Source organism: Bombus bifarius, unplaced genomic scaffold (genome assembly GCF_011952205.1).
Source record: "Bombus bifarius isolate JDL3187 unplaced genomic scaffold, Bbif_JDL3187 scf7180000008494, whole genome shotgun sequence".
NCBI lineage: Eukaryota > Metazoa > Arthropoda > Insecta > Hymenoptera > Apidae > Bombus > Bombus bifarius.
The window spans coordinates 200,344-217,899 of record NW_022884684.1 but is presented as its reverse complement, the minus strand read 5'-3'; the positions used below and the strand labels follow the sequence as shown (position 1 = coordinate 217,899).

The window sequence follows — 17,556 nt, the reverse complement described above, 5'->3', positions numbered from 1 at the left end:
CTGAAATACCCAAATCTCATATATTGTTTGTTAAAATTTTACTAATTATATCGACTTAAGGAATAAAATTTATAACATATTTATTAATATTAATTTTCATTTCACAAATGTTATTCCAAATTTTTATAATGGAATAATCAATTGATACTAATATAACAAATAATCTATTCTCTATAGAAACACGTTTGTTAAATCAATACATTTCTGTACATATGAATTTCATGTTTCATGATCAATTTACAAATGCACGACAAGTTCAATGTTCCTTCAATAAGTATAATAGTGTAAAAGATGTGTCTTTGTCTTGGTCCTGTTAAATCGGGTAAAACATTTTTAATGAAACGGTTACAAGGAGATGAAATAGATAATGCGACACATACTGTTTCTACGAATGGCATAAATCTTTTTACAATAAAAAATAGTACCGGAGAATTTGACATGATTATTAAAGAAATAGGTGGTAGTATGGCACCAATATGGAAACATTACTTTGAAAAGGTAAATCGTTTTTTCGAAAGGATTATGAACAATAAAAATATATAGGTTGAAAATTTTAAATAAATCTTCGATAATTTTCTAAGTTATTATCCTGCTTTTTAGACACGGAAGCTTATTTATGTAATAGATACAAGCAATCTTTGCCAAATAAGCGCGGCGGGAGTATTACTTTACTCATTATTACTCGATCCTAGACTGCGAAATATAAAAATCGCATTAACATTGAACAAAATGGACCTTTCTTATCGTCAAATGCGCAACGAAGCCTTACTTATACTTCATTATTCACGTCTACAAAAGGAAGCTACGCAAGAATTATCTATATTTGAAACTAGTGGAATGACAGGTCAAGGTATCGAAGAATTAAGAAACTGGTTGTTTGATCCAATCACTTTAAAATCTGCAATAAATGCAAGCAAGTAAATTTAATATATATATATTATGAAAAAATTTTATCAGAAAGTGAATATTTTTTTATTATTTACACTCAATGTTACAAAGATATAAGGATTCTACATAACTTTTCAGCAATTAACACCGATATAATTGTAATATAAATCATTAGCAAGTCTTTGTCAAGTTTTACAATTTATTACGCTCAAAAGTGGAAGTATTATCAAAAGTGAAGTTCATTAATTGAGCATATGACATTTTTATAACTTGACGTCAATGTAACTGATTATTAACTTAAATAGTCTTTAACATTTTAAGACATTTAAAAACAAAAGATAATTGTCGCAGTCGATCAACAAGTTTTTAAATTCATTTAAAATAAGTACTATTTAAATAAATGTTATTAATTATTGTAAGAAATACGTTATCTTCGATATCACAATTATTAAAATATCGAAATAGGTGCACATACTGACGAAACAGTAATTGAAGCGCGGTTTTGTCAATTTGTATGAATAACAAATCCTTAAAATAAGTTCAAAAACTTTCTGACCAGTTTTTACATATGCATATATAAATATTTGAAGTAAACTGTTATTAAAAAATTAAAGTACAAGAGTACAGATGTACATAACAAAGCATCTTCACAAGAATGGAAAAGAAGAAAAATGTATTTTCCTACTTTCTTGTACTATTAATGATAAATAGATAATTGTATATAAATTTTTTAATTTGTTACCCAAACATTTAAGATTTTTCTTATCAATCTATCTGTGAGCTTTTCAAAATATAATAAACTATACAAATCAGCCAAAGAACTACATCTAATGTATTCTTGTGAGATCTTCTACTATTTTTACAAGATCATCCACTGTTGCTTCTTTTTTCATGCCACTAGGATCGTCGATCTATAAAGGAGAAAATGAGTTAAAAGTACAATAAATTATATATATAATTCAAGGAACAATTTTATTTACCATTAGACCACTCGCAACGTCTGCCATTTTATTAGGACTCAAATCAAGAAAACTTTCAATTAAATCTCCATCTATAAAACCTTCACACTGCTCGATTTTTAATTCGGTGTTAAAACTTCTCCAAAAATTGTGTTCTATTTTACCGACGCTTTTTATTACACCTGTTAGTCTTTCTTCAAGATTTCTTAAGAATTCATAAAACGTGAATGGAATTTGTGTGACTAAACCAATCGCTCCACTAACAGTTCCAAACAATACACAACCTTGTGTAGGTGTACTTGATTCACCTAAATTTTGCATCACTAAAGATCCATGTCGGAAGACGTTAACCATATCACCTAAATGAAATTGTCCAACTTCCTGCATTTGTTGTCTTTCATCTTCTGAAGTAGCCGCACTAAAATAGATTTTAACTTATTATCACATAATATTAATAAATATAAACATTTACATTCGATACAAATTTATCTTTTTATTTAAATTAATTTTAAAAATTAATGTCTCACCTATCTTTCTGACAAACAAATAGATTAAAGCAATTTTCAGCACCTAAGAAAGTATCATCATCTAAAATTTCAATAGCAGTCATCCAATTTGGATTATAATCTCTTGCTATTTCTTCAAAGCAACCTTCCATTGTTTTATATTGCAACAAAGTGAGAGATCTCATAAGATCTCCAACTAAAATGAAATCTCCTTTTGTTTTCAAGTAAAGGGCAATGATATTATTAAAGTGGCTGCATTCTAATCTGAGTTCCTTCTCTGCTGTCCATTCAAATAAACGAACAGTGCTGTTGATACTAGCAAGAAGTTTTCCATTGAATTCAGTTAAAGAATAACATGATCCTTTGATCTCTTTTTCTGCTACTTGCGTAAGTTTTCCATCACTCCAGTGATATAAAAGTATTCTACCCATCTTCGGTTCAGTTTCATCTGGATGAACAAGTGCAGTTCCAACTATATAATAGGAAGTAGGATCTTCACCTAATTTCGTTGATATCAATGATAGTGCATATTCAGTAGGCATTAACATATGTGCATGTAAAACTTCGAAAGTATGTTGATCAATAATGAGTAGATTATGTACTTCAATTTCTTGGCAAATGTCACTAGCTGTATGTCCTGTAGGTTTATTGTAAGATGCAATGTGACTGCTGCTAGATGTTGAAGCTGCTTGTGTAGATGCAGAATGTCTTACAATACTAACACCGCTACTATCCTGGATATCAACACGCATCGTTATTACTCCAAATGTTTGAGAACTTTCCTGATAAGCAATTCGTCTCGGTGATTCCCCGAGAGGGACAGTCCGAATATGTAATTTTTGAATTTCATCGATTGTTCCGATTGTCACTGTACTATCGGTTGCTAATGCTAAACTATCCGGATATGATTCTGCATTTAGAGAACACATATGATTTACTTCCTTTAGGTTAACGTTGCTGAATACTAGTTTGTGATTTGATGAATAAATTACAGTAGGCCTATCGGAACATGCGAAAACATTAGTGGTGAATAATGATCTAAAAGTTCTTAAGACCGTCGGTTGCGTACCTAAGGTAACTTTCTTTTTGTCAGAAAGTATACCATTTTGTTTATGTAAAGTAAAGTAATACATGCTACCATCTCCAAGAGCACAAAGCAAATATGTATTACCTTCGAAACATGTCATTAAAATAGATCTAGGTATAATTTCACCACCGAGTAATTCTTTGTTAATTTCTTCCAAGGCAGGTAAAGTTAAGATACGAACAGAAATATGTGTCCATAAACCTACTGCTGCAATTTTTGCTTCTGTATGACCATCCAATGGAGATATATCTAAACAAGCAACTTCATATTGTAAAGTAGCAAATCCTTTTGGTACAATTTGTCCACATGAAATTTCCATATAAAATAAATCATTTCCAGTAGCACAAAGTACCTGTGTGCCATTGCAAGCAACTACACTAATAGTTCTTTTATTCTCTGGTTCCCATTCAGAAACAACTGTTTTAGTTTCATGTGAAATTAATCTGGCAGATGTTGGTGTTATCTGAATAAATAAATCATTTGTAACATTACCAGTATGAAAGGTTTGTTCATCGGCAACAAAGCCTGGAATATCTGTTTCTTCAACTTCTTCTCCATTTAAAGTCAAAATTCTGGTTTGTCCAACAAAAGATAAGACCAAGGTGTTGTCAAAGTTACCACCACCAACTTTTAATGCCCACATACCTTTAATACCTGGTAAATCTATGCTTGCATGTTCTTCAATACCTATTCCATTTCTAATAATTCTAAGAGAACCTTCCTTAAAAGCTCCAGAACATGTAACCATTTGTCCTTGTCCCTGTCTTTCAAGATCAACTACTGCCATGTCAACTATGGGTGCCAAATTAGTAAAAGTTTCCATTGGAACACAATACGAACCATTTTCATCTGCTTTTGTAATTAATTTAACTAATTGTGAATCACCCAATCTACTACCAACAAATATTACTCCATTATCTAAATATGTAATACATTCAGGTATGCTAATTTCTCCTAGAAGTTCAACCTTAAGATCTTTCACTACTTGTGTACCATCTGGTTTCTTTTCTTGTTCCACAAATAACATAAACAAATGTCCAGCCATATCTCCTAACAAATATCGAAGTCCTTGATTATCAACTTTAGCATAGCATGTAATAGTACTCTGTTTTATAATTGGAGGTACAACTGCAACATACGTGTTCCCATCATGGTACAATATACTTTCTTGGCCTATTATTATTGCACCACAAATAGGTGAAGGTACAGGAATGACTATCATAGCTTCACGTTCTACATTGTCTTGTCTCCAAGGTACTTTAACAAATTCTTTGTCTCTTAAAGAAATTTCATGTGTTTTGACATGTCTTCCATTAATATCTTGGTGAATTAGAATTAAAGTGGGATTAGCACATCCATGAAGAAAATTCACATCTTGTACTTGATGTTCTTCCATACGTATTGATGATGCTTTTAATTCTGGATTGTCTTTGTCAAGAGGTATAATTTTAAAAAGACCATCATATAATCTTAAACCAATTACACGTGCTTTAGGATCAATCACAGCTTTGATTCCTGTTTCAGAAGCCTTTCCAATACGATCTGCTACATTTCCATGTGCTTTTGTTATAATTTCTATATTTTCTCCTTCTCCAATACATTCCAAAATCATAGCATTGTAACGTGTAGTTAAAAGAAACAATAGATCTTTTTTCTCATGCTGCAGAAATATGTTATAATTCATTAATTATATATTAAATCATTTTATTGTGACTTAAAATTCATGCTAATGTATCAATACATATATGTACTTTTATGCATCAATGAACCCATGCATGAATCAAAGATAATTAATTCTTTGTACACGTACAAGGTTATATTACTCTCAATAAAACTATTACAAATACGTATTCGGTAAAATACGTGAAATACAATGAATTGATTGTATTAAATATTAGCATAGAAAACACAAATAACAAATAGGATATTTTATGAAAGTTATAAAACAAAGATACTAGTATAACCTTACCGGCGGCCTAAAAAACTTAACGACTGCAATTTTCCCATAAATTCCAACTTCTTTCAGTGGTCTTAACCCCTCTGGAGTAACAAGATATATTTCTAATCGGACATTTTTTGCTAAGATGAGATTCAAATCCGTAGGCGAAGTAAAATTACCTTCATACGTAAAAAGAAAATAATTGTTTATCTACGTAAGCAGAAAATTTTGTTGCACATCTATTCCTACTTACCTGTCACACATGCAGTGACAGCTGTAGGCTTGTGTGCCGTTACCACATAATGATGAGACATCGCTTTCATAATATTTTGTCCAACAGCAACTTTTGGAAACTTGTTAATACTTCAACCATAAGATATGACCAAACCAAACACTGGCCTTGCGTGCTTTTCAATTTCACGCGCCACGAAGTTAGCAACGTTTCACAGTGTATTAAGCCTGGTTCACAATAAACACAAGGTCGTGTTTAAAAATCCTTTCAGTAGGTTACTTCTTCCATTATTAATTAGGCAAATTATACATACATACATATACATATATGTATATAGCTTAATTGAAAACATATTCATAAAAAAGATGTGAAAGTATGTATGCTATATTCAATTACAAAAAATTGTCAATCAAATGTTAAAAATTTTCTATTATTTAAATTCACTCTTCGAAGATATTTTTTTATATAATATTTCATATACCATTGTTCTAACAAATAAAAGAAATCAATTATTACAATACATTTTACAATATATCTTACGATAATAACAATGTATTTATTCAACTTTTATGGTGAATTATATTCTACCATAATAAAACTATCCCATAATCACTGAATTCATATTATTGAAAATCATTTTAGATGAAGCTCATTCATTTCATTTCTTTGAGTTAAGTTTCAGGAGAATAATTATAATAAAAAAAAGAAATTTTCAAATTTATTAAAAACTTGAAGTGCAAAATATTTTTAATATATATTTTTAATATATATTTTAAATATATTCAGACCATAAACTAATATCTACCTTGATACCTTAAATTTATGCAATTGTACAATATCACATTATTTGTAACATTAATTTACGTCTTTGATTAAATCTAGTTCTATAATTTATTAGTTAATGATCTGTGAACCCCAAATTTATAATTTGTACCAGCAAATGGCAGTTCATTGAAAATTATTAAATGATAGGGTTAGTAGATAATTCAAGTGCATCGTAATTAGTACTAAATGAAGATAAAATACCATTGTAGAGAATACATCACAAATATACAACTCTTCTGCAAATTTTATCAAGCACATAACAATCTAGTCTGCACAGATATAAATTTTACTCTTCCGTAAGATTAGGTATGTATTTCCTACTTCATTACACATATTCAAGTTTACACAAAACAGTCTTAAAAGAAACATGGGAAGTAAGTTGTAAGGACACATTCAAGGATAATCTAAGGTTACATATCTAGTATCAGGAAGAGGATTTTTTACTGCATAAGTGCAATTGTATTGCATTTAAACCAGTCTTGTTTCCTAAATTGGTAGGATCAAAGGAAATATGCAGATCCAATGACATGTTTTATACGACTTGTACGTTAACTCTTAAAACATTGAATAGACTTTCGTACGTAAAAACAGCTCTTTATAATTTATGTAGGGAGACCATCAATTTTTTGAACGTTTACATGACCATTTGACAGATTAACTGGAGTCATAGATGCCTTAGAATTGTCACTTGAGCTACTATCACAAGTATCACTTTTACTATCAGTACTAGACACAGAACTATCTTTTCTTTGACTACTTTTACTTCTAGAAACATATCCCATAAGTTCCGAAGAAGAGCTAGAATTTGGAAGGAGACAACTACATCTGCTCCTATTCCCATTACTTGTACTATCACTGTCGCTTTCGCTATCAACACTCGAAACTGGACTGCTATGCCTCTTAGCTCTCAATGATTCATTTTCCCGTTTTAACTGTTCATTCTGTTGCATTAAATCATCGATCCGTTGCTGACAGATTTTTAATTTTTTTGCTGATTCTGAATCTGTACTACTACTGTTGCTTTCCAAGTCTCGTTGTTCTGTTTGATGAAAATTTTTACCACGTAACCGTTTTGTCAATAAATCTACTTTTGCTTCTAATTGAAGATATTCCTGTATCAGTTCTGATTTACTTAATGTGCTTAATCTTTCAGCATGAAGGTCTTCATACGCAGTTGAGAATTCCTTTGTTAAAAATTCTTCTTCGTCTTCTGGAGACGAATAAAAATAATCTTCATCAGAGTCAACACTGAAACTAGAATCTCGCGTACGAGTAGGGGCTGATGGTTTTTGAAATGTAGCAGGTAGTTCTGAAGATGCAGCTTCTGAAAGCTTTTGGTCAAGATCTGGAAGATCACTGTGATCATCCATAAGAAACTGTGTGGTATTATATGGTGCTGGAGGTTGTCTACCAGTTTTTGCCAATCGACCTCTAGATCTATATCGCAGCTGTTGTTGATATGACAACTGTTGTTTAGAATATGGTTTTAATTTTCTATGCTTAGGTTTACCTCTACGAGTTTTTCTTTTTTTCGTTGCAATATCAATTCCATCTTCATATTGACCTCCTTCCTGATCCCCACTACCACTACCACTTTCAAATTTTCCAGAATTTTTTACTAATAACTTGTGATACTAAAACATAAAAATAATTACATTACTCTCTAATATTCAATTTTTTAATTATCTTATTATATATTATGCTACATTATACTATATACATGCAAGTGTACTATATTAAGAATATTAAGATTATTTAATACGATCAGCCTTAATTGAATTTCATTATAAAAATAAATCTGAAAAACTAAAATTAATAATTTATTCGAAATATTTAAATTTTCAAATGGTGCATGTTTTAAAACGTTCGAAAGAAAGTATCTTACGGTTTTCTTATTGATATAGTCATTTCTGTTGGCATTTTCGCCAGTAGAGAGCGACACTTGTTCCGTAACAGGCAACGATGACGCCGCAGGCGTCGGCTCTGCTTGTACGCCCTTCACGTCATGTACTTTATCAATGCCGCCCGACACTTTCTCCATTACAGTTTTGACATCATGATTCTCCATATTTGTAATATTAACCAGAATTCGGTGATTTGCAGTGGTACTAGCACTCATTACCGTTTAAAAGCACTATTTGACCCACCGATACCTCCTACTCTCGTTTTATGAATCGTACACCATCACTGCAAATAGCGACTGAATCGCCATGTTTGATTTGTCCGTGATTCCTAGCGATAGCGAAGCGCGACGTGTGCTAACGTTTCAGGAGGAGTAGGGAGTTTGTTCCAAAAGGTGGGGCAAATGTATTTGTTCCCACTGAACCCCCCGCCATTTTCGCTTATCCTTCAAACACTGCTCCCTGAGAGACTATGGCGACTCTTCACTTCCATACACTGCACCCCTACACTCTTTATTTAATGTTTATTGTCTAGAGTGAACGATAAATGTACACGGCAAGTATACTTTATCATCATAGTATTTCAGAAAAATTGGGTATTTCAACCATGTTGTATGTTTCAAGAATGTACTTAAGAGTCACAGAGAAGCTAAATCAACTGACTATCAAGATAAATCATTTTGTTCCTGAAAATGTAAGCATTAATAGTAAGTACTAAAATGAAGTAATAATATCGAAAATAGAGTTGATCGATTTAACTTCTGAGTGATTCATATTAGATTGTACAAATAAAATTTATTATAATTAACAATTCAAGTTTTAAGTAGGTGACTATATTGTAGGAAAAATGTAAAAAGTATCGTACTTTCTAATAAATTGGAAGTCTTTTCAAGTCGATTCCTCGCGATTTCGTTGTTTGTGGCTCGAAGTTCAACACTCACGTTATTCAATATGTTCCCTGTATATCTATGATTCTGTAACTTCGCTAAACAAGAACCTTTAATTTTTAGTCAGCACTCGATCGAGTGAGGTGAAATGGGCTTATAAGTCGTAAATAGAAAGTATGAAGTTGTTTTTTTACATAAAATTGTTCATAGTTAATTACAAGTTTAATAATGTCTCTACTACTTTTAGGTGAGATGTATATATATGTATAGTATGATTGCAAGAGTGTATGTATGTGTGTATGTATACATATATGTATATGCATGTAAGTACATGCTGTTTTCTATGCTACGACTGAAATGATAGCAGTTTTATATCTTTTTAATGCAACGTAATTTCGCTGTTTATTACCAACGACGCTTGATCTCAAGAAATATCCGGAACATGACGTATATATTTTTAACATAAGCCCCTGACACATCAAAAATAAGTTTTTTATATATCATCAGAATTGTCCAATTATTTCTTTGATTTTGTAACATACATAAGATGATAAATCACCTCTATTTATAAATTACAATTTTTACGAGCGATAATTTTCTTCTCGATTATCTGCAATTAAAGTAGAAATTTAATCGAAATAGCGTGAAAGTTTATAATTCATAAAAGAATGACTTGGATAGCAGGTAACGAGGAGGTAAAACGACGTAGCTAAATTATTTGCTAAACCGAAGTTATACATATTGTGTTTGGTGCGGTACAGATATGTCGACCTACTTTACACATAGTTACATATAATTGTCTTATGGCTTATTATACACATTAAATTCCATACTTACTATTGAATTGATAGCTAGATACAGATTTTTTTTCGCACATATCGTATCTTTCGATTTAATAATATCAAAATATTGTCGATGTTTTGTTCACATCATAAGTAGTTTTCATATTTCAAAGTAAATCTTATCGAGCCATTATATGATCTCTCCCTAGTTAAAAGTTGCATGTTTCTCAACGTGTAAGTACAATATTCAGTAAGTAACATTCCTGCAGGTTATACGGTACAATTGACAATGATGGAACATCGGGCAGCAAGTATCAAACATAGAAATATATTTAGCAATGTTAATTTGATGAGATATCCTCTCCAACCAAGCGACATTTTGCTAATCGCATACTTGTCGTAGATACAGACCTGACAAACGAACTTTAACTTTAACTTTAACTTTATCGACTTTAACTGTTTACACATCTGATGTTATGTGATTCGAAATAATGAACCTTTATAATTTGACAACATGAAAAATAACATAGAATGTTCATAAACGGCTCGCCTCTTTGTTCTTTCACATTTAGTAAAAATATAAGTGTCCAGAATCTCAGAAATGAAATCTGTAACTGGACTGGGTACGTGTATATAAATTTATATTTTCATGAATACAGCTACAGAAATAGAATTTTTGTACAAATAGGGATTTGTGTTTCACTTTTGTATGTATTCTATATGTTTCTGCACATTTAAATTCTCCATATCATAATCATAGTTTTAATCATAGCTAATATACTCGTATTACGTAAGTAAGAAATATATTAATAAATTTTCATGTTTTAACGAATAAAGATACATTATTTATGTATTTTTTGTGCTATTATTGATCTTGACCGTATATTTACTTACATTCAATCTGTTTTATCGTTCTAAGGACGCTTCCGAAATAAATTCTTCTTTATCATTCGACTTAACGTTAATTAAATTTACATACACGATTAAGACAATTTTCTCAATCAAAAATAAGTATGAGGAACAAAACGAGATAATCACGATCGGAATAAAGATAACATTATACTGTGAGTCATCAGTAGTTGCGCGTAATTGATGATTTATGGAAATTAAAAATATTTTAATATTGTTAATGCCCAACTTTCCGACAATTTACACTACGATTTTACTTATTACATGTTTTAACACGTAACAATGTAATATGATGTGTTTTTCGATGCATTACTATAGCGTATATGTGAACCGTTCAGAACTCGTATACTAATCACTTCCATAAATTAAACAATAGAACAATGTAGTGATACTATAAACATTATTTATTTTTAATTTGCTCAGGAATTTACGATTATTTATTTTATATTCTTAGAGTGGAGACATAAATATATATTATTGAACTTATACTTTATGAAATTAAACACCAATAAAATTAAAAAATGTATAAAAAGTGGAGGTGAAGTTTGGCTTTTGAGAAGCTTATATGGGAGAGTGCACGCAATACAATGGAATGCACATACATATCACAATTCAAGAAGGAAATATGGAATAACATACGTGACTAGCGCAACTATAAATACGTCCTCTATGCAGGAGACTCCTGTGCCACCTTGTTGAGAATTTTCTTCTTCAGATACTCTTTATGCTCAAATTACTATTTGTAAATATTGTGCGCTTGAATTGGTCATGCGATGGATAAAAATACCAAATATCCATATATGTCCATTATAATATAGATATTATGTTACATCATCGACAGACTGTCGCTGTTAGGTACATATAGATTGAGTAACTGTTAAGATTTAGTTTAGGTTTATTAGTAAATAAAAGAAAGAAACTATAAATTAATAAACTCTTTTATATTTTCATACCTACTTTTTTAAATAAAGTCAAAGTTACATACAAATATACATTTTTCTATCATCCAAGAAAAGAGTGGATCATTTAAAAAATTCAGAAATAGAGACTTGGTAATTTTGCGCAGCGTTTCAATTGTAATATCTAAGAATAACAGAAGTTGAAAAATCATAGATAGGTGAATAATAATAAGCGTTTAAAATTATTGACTTGTTTTGCCATATTACGTAATCTGGCTAGTATTTCTCCAGTATATTAGATATATGTATGTAAATGCGTTTCTTCCATGCGTTATCTTCGTTCCGAACCTACTTTCCGTTGTAACTCTCTCAATATGTGTATGTGAATGCACTCTAGTGTAAGAAACACGGAGTGTTTCGTAGCTAATCACGATGAATCGTATGTCACAGTGTTGGATGAGTTACATAGAGAATACATACTCCATCCGTTCCTTTTAAATCGTATTGAAAATATACCTTCTACTTTCCTGTACCTCATAACTTAATTTCAGTTTACGTAATTATAATTACAGAAGACATCAACCATGACAAATTTTATGCGCGTAATTGAATTTCGTGGGATTATTCTAAAGAATACGGGGTACTCGATTATATTTCGCTATCTCCTATCGTAATGTGGAAATTAATTACTCGAATTTTAACATAGTAATTTGATTCCTTTTATTTCAATTTATTGTAATTATATATTGTAATTATATATGTAATTATATAAATATATTAATCCGAAAAATATAAAAATTAAAATATTAAAACAGTTCGAACTATCTTACAGTTTCTAGAAATTCGGTTAGGTGACAAAAATGGTTATTTCTTTTGTAATACATATGCATATATATGCATTAGCTCATAACGGATAGATATAAAATCAACAACGATAATGAATTGTAATTAAACGGATGTCGTCAGTTCTTAAAATGTTATTATTACATAGATCATCGAAGTGAAAAGTGATTATGAAATTTATGAATACAAGACATATCACTATCTACTCTTAATTTGAATTATTTTTGAAGAAAGGATATATTTAGCAGAAAAAATAATTTTAATTTCTATTAAAAAATTAAATCTGGTTTACTTAGCACTTTTGTCTTCTCTTTTTTGGTAATAGCGTTACAATTAATGAATAAACAATAATTCATAATTTGAAAGTGATTTTCAGTAAAATATTTAATGAATATTTTTTATCGCATATTACTTTGACGCAGAAGTGTACTTTTAGTCAATAACTTTTCTGTGTTTGTAACCTACATATATAAATATTTTACCAACTAATTAATGAAGTTATAATTGTTCATAGTGTAGAGATATATACAGTAGTTTTTATGCAATACTTACTGAATAAAAATGTTCAGTAGTGCCCTTTTAAATATTTTTTTTAAAAGTTGTATCAGTGTAACAGCGTTTGGTGGAAATCAGGTCCAATAGTAAGTATTTATGTATGCGCGCGCATACAAATACACAACTGTATACGATGTACAATGTACAACGTACAAACTCTAATTTATTTTGAAACATAAAGCATGGATGCATATAAGCATGTGGGTACTCACGTTTTACAAGAGTTTAATACTTCACACGTGCATCAGCGCTTATGTACATGTATGCATAATTTATATTATAAATATCTATAAATATATTTGCATATACAATGGATGTAGAGAAATGTCTAAATGCTTAGGTTTATATAAAATATTTATTAATGCAAGTAAAACATATTTCAATGTGAATTAACAATTAACAAAAAAAATCCCTTCAAAAACGGATTTGGTAGTAAACAAAAGTGTCGAAATATAAATTATTTATTTTAGATTATGTATTATTATTACTGAAATAATATATGCACGCATGTAAAAGATATAAATAGTTATATTCTTTATTAATGCCTTTTTACTTATATCACTTATAGTATTATATTATTTTGTACATTTATATTATCTTAATAATGTAAAAAGTATATAATCTATTTAAAAAATTTTTTACAAATACCACTATATAGCTGTATTAAATTATGTGAGTAAATGTTTTCAGATAATTTTGAATATAGGCTGAGAACGTAAAGATATCCTTTAACTAAGTATAAAATCATTAAGTATCCACTGTCATACAAATACCTTCCTTTATAAATTCATATATTGTTAAGGAACAAAATAATAATAATAAAACATGTACAAATAAAAAGATATAAGACTATTAACGAAATTTGTTCAAGGTTTTAGTAACTGTTATCTCATCTTTCTATCACATAACCAAGAAAGTTTGTGTCATTTGCATCATTTATTCCCATTAATTAAAACGACATAAACCTTCTCGTTTACCTAATACTATAGTAATAATAGTTAACGGTTTATTCAACCACAAGTTCATGTTGGTCTATCTCACTAAATGTTTTGTTAATATCTTGAACCCACTTCAATAATCTTTCTTCTTGGTCCTTTTTCAATTTATCAGTTTTCTTTCGTTTTGTCCCAGAGCTCTGTATTCTTTCCTCCCCTTCTTCATCTTCTTCTTCCAAAAAATTGAACCTCAGGTCACGTTTTCGTTTATATGAATGTCGTGGAGGCTAAAATATAAATATACAGATACATTTTTGCATAAGCGTATCGTTAATAATTTAAAAAATTTCATATAATAATAACTATAGAATTATACCTGTGTAAAATGAGAGGGTTCCAAATCAGCAAATAGTGGAATACTATGTGCAGAAACTTCTGATCTCTCACCTGTTTCAGATAAAATATCAAATGTATCAGAAAAGTTAACAATCTCAATTGACTTCTTATTCTTTTCCTCTAACTTTTGCACTTCTTTCTTTTCAGCTAATATATTTTCTTTATTGTGTACATCTTCTTTCAATTCTTTAGTTAGTAACTTATTTTTTATTTCACCAATTGATAATCTAATAGGTTTTATATTGTGTCGTCCCATATCAGTTTGAATGGGTTTTTCTCCTTTATTTCTTTCATTTTTAGGCTTAATAGGAGACTCCTCTTGATTAGAATCATTATCACTAAAACCAAATGCATTTTTTAACTCCATAGTAGGTACATTAGCCTTTTTCAGGGTTCTATTAATAATTGGTGTTGATTGTGCATCATCGAAAATTCCATGAGGTGTTTTGATTGTAGTACTCTGTGGCATTTCCATTACATTTAAGAAATTATTTAAATTTGATTGTTTTAATACCCTATCTCTGTTAGAAATTGAACAGCTCTGTAAACCTGATGGTCCAGGTTGAGAATCATATTCTTTTTTCTCTTTATCAAATTGCATATTTAATATATTTCCTTGATTTATTTTAGTTTTAACCATTGTTGCTTCTCTTTTAAAACCATTCTTTGGACTTAATACATTTTTCGTTTTATTCTCATTATTATCAAATTTAAATATATTAGTTACATTGGTAGTATTTAGCTGAATGTTTTCAGTTTCAGTTGGTATTCGTTCATTTATTTGTTCTATTGAGGACTTAAACTGTAAGGAATGATCTATATTTGTAATTTCTGTGCCAAATTTTCTGGAATTTACAGGATTTTTTCTTTTAGGGGTACTATTACTTATGTGTCGTTCTATGTTGATATTTTCATTATTCTTTTGTAAATTATTTTTTGTTTTTGTTACATTTCCAAATTGCTTCGATTCATTATTTAATGTTTGCAAGAATTTTTTATTAATAATATCATACTTATCATTTTGGGGTGTGCTTTGAAATACATTTTTCACTTGAGAAAATGTAACTAATGGTGCTGTTCTCCAGGGACTGGAGGATATTTGAGGATCTTCTACTAATTTTACAATGGGTGACAAAGATTTTTCAAATAAAGAATAATTAAGCGCATCTTTTTTTTGTATGGATAATTTGTTATCAAAAATATTTGTTGGTCTAAATGGTTTAAAATCATGCGAGGCTGATGTTTTTGAAATATTAGTTAGTGAAATCCTTCTATCACTTAAATCTTCTATCGATAAAATTGTAGGTTTTGCAACTGTTTCACCAGCATTTTCTTCTCTGACTATATTTTCTAAATCTTTTACTTCTTTATCCACGTCTATATCTGTTTTAGGCTTATCCACTAATTCCTTTTTTAATACATCATTTCTATTTTTAATCAGAGATTCTATATGCTCACCACCTTCAAATTTAACAACATTTGTTTTCTTGATCTTTTCAGGTTTACTAGTTGATTGTTCTTTGCTAACTTGTTTTACTGGAACATTTCCCTTTTTCCGCTTTGCTATTGTTTTCTTAATAACAGCTTTCTTTTTTCGTTTTTTTGGTACTCTTTCAGTTGAATCATTAACATCAAATTTAAATTCATATATTTCATTGGTATTTTCCTTAGGACTTTCTGGTGAATCACATTTATAGATGGGTGGCTTTCTTTTGTTAGGAGATAACTTCTTCACTAATTTATTATTTGTGGGATTTTTAGAATTTTTGTGAGAACGTAGAACTCTCACTTTAGATTGATTTAAAAATGATTCTCTTAAAGACATTTGTCTTGAATTCGAAATATTTTTATTTTTCTGTTTAATAACTTTCTTTTTCTTACTTTTTGAATCTTGTTTATTCATATTAGAACTGCTACGTGTAACAATTTTGCTAGATTTCACTTTGGGATTTGAACTTTGTTCTTTTAACTGTGACGCTTGAGAATTTCGTGTTGGTAAAGTACGTTTTCTCATTAGATATGGAGACATTTTTGTATAAATAACAAATGAATCTAAAAAATATATATAAAATATTAAGTATGTGAAAGAAATAATGTGAAAGAACAATTAAATAATAAAAAAATTTATAAGTGAGAATGACATATACCTTTTTATACTAATTATTGCTTATACATATGTTAAGAATTATCATACATAAAAGTAAAAATACAAAAAAGTAAAAATAAGAATTTAAGAAATGTCATTTTAGTAAACATACTTCAAAAAAGATAAAAGTGAGAATAAATTATTTATTTCATAAAAACTAACACTTTGATAAATTTCTGTCAAACTAACTATTGTATAACTAGAATTGTATTTATAAACATAAATTTAAGTTTTTATTTTTAATAGCTTAGTTTTTATTTAAAACAATAGACTCAGCAGGTAATCCGTACCAATGAAAAATCCATACTTTTTGTAATTAAACAATTTGCAAATAATAACCCTAAAATCACTAATACTATTAATATCATAACTTACCTCAGTTAAAAGTTTAATTGACACAGTTTATCGAATAACAATTCGTCGAAAGGCTTGATATAATTTACGTATCGTATACTAACCTTCGTTTATATAAATCAGGTATGATTATGTAACAATGAAAAGCATTCGTTTTATTATTTTATACATTGATGTAATAAACTACAAAACAGATAACATCACAAACAAGAATTTTAGTTTGCGAATTGCGACGTAAAAGTCTACATTGAAAACCATATATAACAGATCAGTAGATTGAGAAGTCTATAATAATCTAGATAATTTAACCTATCTTTATGTATCGAATGGCAATACTGTCAATGTAAAAAACTTTTAACGATTATGAATTATAAAACAAATATTATTTCATTTATATTTATTTTGTTCAATTTTACTTAATTTACTTTAAATTTATTTTCTATTGCATATACACATATTTTGAAATAAATAAAGTGAGATAAGCATGAACCTATAGTGAGAAACCATAAACCT

General features: G+C 29.3%; 5 protein-coding genes across 9 annotated transcripts; 2 read left to right on the top strand and 3 right to left on the bottom strand.

Annotated features, from left to right (window-relative positions):
* The first annotated feature begins 95 nt into the window (after positions 1-95).
* Positions 96-1,482, top strand: LOC117213089 (ADP-ribosylation factor-like protein 16). The gene is made up of 3 exons (XM_033458386.1): positions 96-498; positions 601-917; positions 1,027-1,482. Exons 1-3 carry the CDS (start codon positions 292-294, stop codon positions 1,031-1,033), a joined length of 531 nt encoding a protein of 176 aa, XP_033314277.1. The 5' UTR covers positions 96-291; the 3' UTR covers positions 1,034-1,482.
* On the bottom strand, positions 949-5,838 carry LOC117213084 (DNA damage-binding protein 1). The gene is made up of 5 exons (XM_033458379.1): positions 5,633-5,838; positions 5,410-5,558; positions 2,375-5,100; positions 1,869-2,265; positions 949-1,799 (listed from the first exon to the last, which is right to left on the bottom strand). The coding sequence occupies exons 1-5, from the start codon at positions 5,700-5,702 to the stop codon at positions 1,716-1,718; spliced, it is 3,426 nt and encodes a 1,141-aa protein (XP_033314270.1). The 5' UTR covers positions 5,703-5,838; the 3' UTR covers positions 949-1,715.
* Positions 5,839-6,662: 824 nt separating this feature from the next.
* Positions 6,663-8,679, bottom strand: LOC117213087 (protein HEXIM1). The gene is made up of 2 exons (XM_033458384.1): positions 8,322-8,679; positions 6,663-8,070 (listed from the first exon to the last, which is right to left on the bottom strand). The coding sequence occupies exons 1-2, from the start codon at positions 8,553-8,555 to the stop codon at positions 7,039-7,041; spliced, it is 1,266 nt and encodes a 421-aa protein (XP_033314275.1). The 5' UTR covers positions 8,556-8,679; the 3' UTR covers positions 6,663-7,038.
* Positions 8,680-8,810: 131 nt separating this feature from the next.
* On the top strand, positions 8,811-11,841 carry LOC117213090. Of its 5 annotated transcripts, XM_033458388.1 has the most exons (3): positions 8,811-8,893; positions 8,962-9,044; positions 11,370-11,841. In XM_033458388.1, the coding sequence occupies exons 2-3, from the start codon at positions 8,963-8,965 to the stop codon at positions 11,612-11,614; spliced, it is 327 nt and encodes a 108-aa protein (XP_033314279.1). In that variant the 5' UTR covers positions 8,811-8,893; position 8,962; the 3' UTR covers positions 11,615-11,841. The 5 variants fall into 5 exon arrangements, 3 of the variants coding, with proteins under 3 accessions (XP_033314279.1, XP_033314280.1, XP_033314278.1); XM_033458389.1 differs by lacking the exon at positions 11,370-11,841 and adding an exon at positions 10,276-10,512 and having other exon boundaries at positions 8,827-9,044; XM_033458387.1 differs by having other exon boundaries at positions 8,846-9,044.
* A 2,292-nt stretch (positions 11,842-14,133) lies between these two features.
* On the bottom strand, positions 14,134-17,325 carry LOC117213085 (uncharacterized protein PFB0145c-like). The gene is made up of 3 exons (XM_033458381.1): positions 17,065-17,325; positions 14,524-16,595; positions 14,134-14,434 (listed from the first exon to the last, which is right to left on the bottom strand). Exons 2-3 carry the CDS (start codon positions 16,570-16,572, stop codon positions 14,219-14,221), a joined length of 2,265 nt encoding a protein of 754 aa, XP_033314272.1. The 5' UTR covers positions 16,573-16,595; positions 17,065-17,325; the 3' UTR covers positions 14,134-14,218.
* Between the last annotated feature and the right edge of the window lie 231 nt (positions 17,326-17,556).